Source organism: Olea europaea, chromosome 13 (assembly GCF_002742605.1).
Source record: "Olea europaea var. sylvestris chromosome 13, O_europaea_v1, whole genome shotgun sequence".
Lineage (NCBI taxonomy): Eukaryota > Viridiplantae > Streptophyta > Magnoliopsida > Lamiales > Oleaceae > Olea > Olea europaea.
In genome coordinates, this window is record NC_036249.1 from 17036448 (window position 1) to 17043334 (window position 6887).

General features: G+C 33.9%; 1 protein-coding gene across 1 annotated transcript; it reads right to left on the minus strand.

The window, feature by feature from the left end:
- Nucleotides 1–2690: 2690 nt before the first annotated feature.
- On the minus strand, nucleotides 2691–5730 carry LOC111408489. The gene is made up of 2 exons (XM_023038240.1): nucleotides 5428–5730; nucleotides 2691–2768 (listed from the first exon to the last, which is right to left on the minus strand). The coding sequence occupies exons 1-2, from the start codon at nucleotides 5728–5730 to the stop codon at nucleotides 2691–2693; spliced, it is 381 nt and encodes a 126-aa protein (XP_022894008.1).
- Between the last annotated feature and the right edge of the window lie 1157 nt (nucleotides 5731–6887).

The window sequence follows — 6887 nt, forward strand, 5'->3', positions numbered from 1 at the left end:
GATGTACAATTACTCTAATTTCAATCACAATGCAGCTGGCATTTTTCCTTCAAAATGTCCTGAAGAATATTGTTAGAGAGATGAAGATGAATTTGTGAAAGTGCTTTTCGACCCTTCTATTGTTTTTCCTTTGCAGTCCAACTTGTGGGCATTTTGTCAAATACCAACAATACATAATTCAAATCAATCTGCATGAGTACAACTCGATTCTTCACTTGCTACAACAAAAATCTTGTATTGCGATCCAAGAACGAAATCTCATACTTCATGGTTGCAATCAATAACAAAACAACCTTGAACAAATCACGTCCATTAGATATGATAGCACTTACTGGGAAATAAAATGGATGAAGGTAATATATATGATATGATATGATATGAAGTATATGATTGCAAACAAACAACAAAATAAAAGGAAAAGAATTAATTGGCAGAGGAATGGTGTATTTTATTCAATTGACGAATATGGAGAAAACAAATACAACAACCGTACCTACACAGTTTTTTCATATTTCAGTAATACAAAACTTGTGAAAAGAGTTTAATATTTATAGGGAGTGCATGCTAAACCCTAAAATTACGATAAAGATGGAAATAAGATTAAAAATAATGTGTAATAAAGGAAAAATATTTTTTTTTCCAATAAAAACATGTTGAATGAAGGAAATAATATTTTTCCAATAAAAATGCATATAATAAAGGAAACAATTTTTTCTCCAAAAAAATCCAACCTAATTTGGGTTAAAAAATCTAACACTTAAGACTAAACCAGATAATATTGCTGAAATGAATGAAGTGGCGTATAGTTACATTAAGTGGCATGTACCTAGCTATGTATTTAGGACAGTGAATGATGAAAAAACTAACTCTGTCGAAGAACGTGGATGAATTATTCTTGGTTAAATATTTTTCGAATAAGATCTATTTGCTTGAAATATTATTTGGTTATAAAATGGACCCCTCAAAGGATCTGGATGCTAATCTGGATGAGTATAATAGGTTAGTTCAAAATTTGGCTAGTAATGACAAAAAGTTAGATGATTAATATTTAGCTGTCATCATGTTGAATTCACTTTCGGAACACTTTACATAAGTTAAAACTGCCATGATACACTAACTGTTGCCATGGTAATTGATGCTTTTAATATCTAGAGAATTGGAAGTAAGACAATAAAATATAATGGGAGATAGAGAAGAAAATCTCCATTGACAACCAAAAAATAAAAAATAAAAAAATAGCAATATACCAAATTTAAAACAAAAAGGGGAAAGGTTGAGGAAGGTCTAGATAGGAGAAGAGAAGAGGTATTATAATTGTATAAAGATGTGCTTAAAAGAGATTTTAATGTGTTGAAAAAAGAAGGAAAACAAAGAAGATGAAAAGATAACAATTGGAAAATAATGCTAATGCTAATTTTATACCACCAGTTGCAAATTTATGCTGTAACTGATCATCAATGTTGCAATAAGTGGATTTAAGATAATATAATTTAGAATTCAATAATTTCTTTGATGAAAAGGGAACTAAAAGACAAATCAATAAGATATACTATAGAACGGGGCAGTTGAGAGGATGAACAGAATAATTATGAACAAAGTAAGGTGTATGCTCATTAGTTTGGGATTCCAAAGAGGTTTTGGGGAGAAGCAGTTATTACGGTAGCATTCTTAATAAATCGACGTCTATCTAATGCAATAGCTAACAAAATTCCAGCAGAATTATGAAAATGAAACAGTTTTTGCTCACAATGGAAACAGACTTGAAAACTTATCATTTGGCTGGGGACAGAAAAAAAGAAAGCCTACACTCAATCTACACTTCTGAAAGCCAAATCAACATAATACTTACAGTTGCAAAAGAAACTAAAACATTTCTGCAACATTGATGGTGGTGTGGACTGTGATCCTGATTGATTTGTTTTTCACCTTAGTCTAAGTAGTGTGAGCCACACGTGTAATCGAAATATTTCTAGGATCAATTCCCAAGTGTATGTAGAGTTTCCCTTGGTGGAGCTCAATACAGATTCGAATTCATTTTGATCAAACCACGTTATATTTATGAGTTCTTTTTTTATTATATTGTTCAAGTTTTTAGATTTAATCTTTCTCATCAAACGGTTTTTGTTGGTAAATTACACCATATAATCTTAAAAAATTCTCGGTGAATCACCTCTATTATTAAAACGGCAATATCTGCTGTGTGTATGAAACATCAAGACTCACATATCGAAACCACTGGACGTATCATGCCACTCTATATAACTCTATAGTGACAATATTCAACTTTTTATACACTTTAGAAAAATCTATTCCCAATTGGTTTCACGTTGTAATTAAGATTTAACCATTGATAAATTGAAATATTTTGAAAATTGTGACAAAACTATAAGACATGTCAGTCATGCCATTCAATATCTTTGAACAATTAAGTAATTTTAAATGGGTAAATCTCATTCTGAGGTTCGCAACCTTTCCGTGTCATAGAAATTTAATCCCCATTCAAATTTTATCCCCTTCATATTCCCGACCTTTCATTAATTAGCAAGATTAATTTGTACTAGCAGTTTCTTCCAAAAATATTAGGTAACAGTGATGTATAAACAAAAGGCCACAAAAAGTTAAAAATATGTCTTCTTCTATGATGTTATTACATCCTCGACCTCCAACCACCCACCAAACCCGAACTACCATTATGCCATCTGCACCACCACCGCTGACAACCACCCATGAAACCGCCTACGACCACCACCATTCAGAATCACCTCCACCTGTAAATAGCGATAAAATTCCACAACACCCCACACATCTTCTTGACACTCTAATGTCCTTCAACCATATTCTCAAAAAATTATTCTGTAAACACTCCTCTTTGTACTATAAGAGCTCCAAATATTTCCTCAATTTATACATCAATGTTTGCCTTCTCTTATATTAAAGAAAGTGACCTGGTACAAAGTACTTATTTCAAAACAAAATAACAGGTCTTTTTATGTTGTATTTTGGAGAGAAGGCAAGACAGTAAATAGATCATGGTAAAAAGAAGAGGCATACAAATCCTTTCTAAATAAAAGTCGCATGTGCTAGGCTTGTATATTCAATCCACTCTAGCAAGTTAAACAAAAAATAAGATAAACTTCCAAAGAATGCCTGAATGAAAATATCTTTGGATGATGCTTGGCTCAGCCAATGGATAAGGAGGAGGAAGGCCCCCAAACTTAATCTTTTGCTTGTCCTCGAGCAAACACCAAAACCCGTAAAATAATTAATGGATATACAAGCACAATTAAGACAAACAAAATCACTTAAAATAAATTTCACTAGATAGCTTTCCTTCATATCTCAGGATTAAAAGCATAACTTCGATTCTATGAACCACTTCAAAACTATAATGCAAAAGCTAAATTCTCACATATTCAATGCAAAACGGGTGGTGTGTGTGTGGAGAGTCAAGTGCAACGCTGTACAATAATAAGTTGACCCAATTCCCGATCTTAGAAGTCAAATTTTTCCTTACTTTGCTCATGGGATTCACACAGCCCCAAACTTATTTTTTTTTTCTCTTTCCAAGGGTGTAACCTAAGGTTAAATTTTCAATAATAATTTCTTATACCACTCAAGTTTGGTTAGATTTTACTGATGGTAGTTCCACATGTCAACAAAATGAGAATTCTCCTTATTTTTGACTGCTTCAACCTCTAGGAATTAACCAAGTTACTAACCCCTTATCAAAGGTCTAATCCTCGAAAACAAGTGTTCGGGGCTTAATCAAGGCATCTGATATATATTTTTTTCTCTTTTTTTTTTTTAATTTTTTTCCACATATATCTTTATTCTTTAATTACTCTTTGTGCGAACGTCTCTCCCTTAAACTTTCTAAATGACCCCTGTAGTTAGTTTTAGGCCGATAACTTCCAAATCAGATGACTTTAGGGTACCAGGTTTTAAACTCTTAGAGGCTTAATCACTCGAGTCATAAAGGCTACGAAGAGACGATTCACAATGAGATTATTAAAGTTGTCCTCATTGGGATTTTTTTTCTTTTTTATCCGGTGATTAGTGCAATGCCCTTTATTAAACACATATTCTTGAAAATCGACCTCTAACTTAAGGGTTTCACCCAATTTTCATCCTATTGGTCTCGGACAATCCACACAAAAATTAACACACACGAAATCCACATTTATCTCCAAATTTCCTTACAACAGTGCAACCATCCAAATGTCCTAAGTTTGATTTAAGGGTATTGTGATGTTCAATGATTGTTTGGGTTTAGCATCTAAGTTCTCTATTTCAACCTATAAACATGAATCAACCTACTCATGCACAACGCTACAATCAACTCACGTCGTTTCGTAGGAATAAGCAAAAATCTAACTCAAACACATAACTTGTCCACAATTCATAAATCAACGCATGTTTTCAATTATAGATATCAATACTGGCAAGGTTATCTAATACACACAAGCATGCAAAAACACGAAATGAATTTTTTTTTTTTGAATAAAAACACAAACACATAAAACAAGCAAATCACACATAAGTATTCGAGAAACTCAACAATGTAAGCAAATGATGTCACTCCCCCAAACTTAATTGAAACATTATCCTCAATGTGAAATTTAAAGGAAAAGGAGCAGGACTTCCCTGAAATGTCAGTATTGCCTATGATGTTGTGGTGTCTTGGTGTTGCATTTGATTGACTCTTCTTCTACATTTTCCCCCAAACTTGAGATTTGTCCCATTTTCTCCATGTCCATGTTGGTTTGAGTGTTCCGTGACGTCATGTTCCTGAAAAATTAAATTTGAAAAATTAAAATCATAGAATAAGGATTACTCAGCTCAAATATCTAATAACCAACTTAATTACTCCAAGACTTATGGGTAGAAGGTGGGTGATGATTCCTAAATAAACTATAAATTAAACTATCTTAGAACTTTGAAAACAAAATAAATAAAATAAAATAAAAGCTTGGGTTGTCTCCCAAGAAGCGCTTCTTTTAAGTTATTAGCTTGACTTGTGCCGCTGATTTATCATGGTGGCTCAAACCAAGTTATTCCATCATTGCACTTTGTGCAATTTTCATTGATGCAGTACTTTTTTGCTCTTCAAATTTTGATTTGTCTATTCTTATCTCTACCAATAAGTTCTCCAAATTTTTTTTTATTCTGACAGCTTCGTTGATCAGGTGGCTCTTCTTCATCAATTTTCTAGCAATCATTTTTATTGGGAGGTTTCTCATATTGGATGTAAATATTGAATATCTCTTGCTTGTCATCCACCATCAAGATTAGTTCTCCCTTCTCCATGTCAATAAGAATTCGTCCCGTTGCTAAGAATGGTCGACCCAATATAATTGGAATGTCTCGATCTTCTGGTATGTCCAATACAATGAAATCCACAAGAAATATTAAATTTTCTACTTTTACGAGTACATCCTCAACTTTGTCACGTGGCCTTGCGATTGTTCTATCGGCGAGTTGTAGCGTTATTGATGTTGAGTTGACTTCACCTAGTTCCAATTTCCTGTAAGCAGAATACGACATTAGATTGATACTAGCACCAGTGTCACACAATGCATTAGTTGAAAAGGAATTTTCAATTGAAACTGGTAAAGTAAAACTCCCTGGATCCTTCAATTTAGGAGGCAATTTTCTCTGGACTCTTGCACTACTTTCCTCAGTTAATGCCACAATATCAAACTCCGAAAGCTTTCTTTTCTTTGTCAACATCTCTTTCAAAAATTTCTTAGCTTCTTGAGAACATCGAGAAAATTTTCATAGTTTGTATCTTGTTTGTTCTTCTTGAGCTTTTGAGGAAAGGAATGGGAGGCATGTAAGATTTGTCTAGACTTGGTCCTTTGGCAGCTGATGTTTCTGTACTTTCTCAATTTTCAGTTGCGTTTGGTACAGATTTTTCTACCCTTGTAGCTTCATAAATCACTTCTTGGTCATCTTTTCTTTTGGGTCTCTTTGTAGTGATCTCTGGCGCTTGTACCTTGCTCTTTTTAGTTATGACATGAACATTTTGCTCCATCGACTTCTTTCAAAATCTTTGGGGAAACAGAAGTGGAGGTACATATGCTTTAACTTTTAAGGGAGCCCTGGGTGGATCGTTCTCCACTACTTTAATTGCCATCAACTGTTCCTTAGGATTTATCATTATATCGCCCGGCAATGTCCCTTGTGGACGTTCTGCAAGTTGTTGTGCTATCTGACCGATTTGTGTCTCCAATTTCTTGATGGATGCCTATTGATTTTGAAAGTTCGTGTCAATTTGTTGGAACACTTTGTCTGTCTTCTGCACATATTGTTGAAACATCTCCCCCAAACTTGGTCTTCTTTCTTGCTGAAAATTGTTACCATATGAGTTGAAATTACGGGAGTTATTTTGAATAAAGTTTACTTGTTCCTTTGAAGAAGTGAGCATCATGCAACTCTCTGTAGCGTGACTTCTCCACAATTCTCACATACTGAACTGGCCATCATTGCATTTGCTCCATGTGTTTGCAATTTTACAAGTAACTCTACCTATTTTGTTAAAGTTGCTATCTGTGCATTGGTAGATGTTGTGCTGTCTAATTCACACATTCCTGCTGCCTTTGGTGGTACCACTCTTTCTGATGAGAACATTGAATGTGTGGTGGGAATTAACTTAAATAAGTCCATGGTTTGTTGCACTGATTTCCTTATGATTGATCCTCCAGTAGAGGCATCAACTTGAGATTTTGACAATGGTGTAAGTCCAGTGTAGAAGTACTGAACTTGATTTCCTTGAGTGATTCCATGGTTTGGACATTTTCTCATCAGCTCATTAAATCTATTCCATGCCTCATGATACCTTTCTCCTTCTTTCTGTTGAAAAGTTTGAATTTTCAATCTGATTTTAG

Excerpts from the sequence above, each read along its gene's own strand:
- LOC111408489 (XM_023038240.1), bottom strand. The coding sequence starts at position 5,730 with ATGTTGACAAAGAAAAGAAAGCTTTCGGAGTTTGATATTGTGGCATTA. Across the intron at positions 2,769-5,427 it reads ACAAAGTTGAGGATGTACTC|GTGGAGGTGATTCTGAATGG; the intron begins GTAAAAGTAGAA and ends CGCTATTTACAG.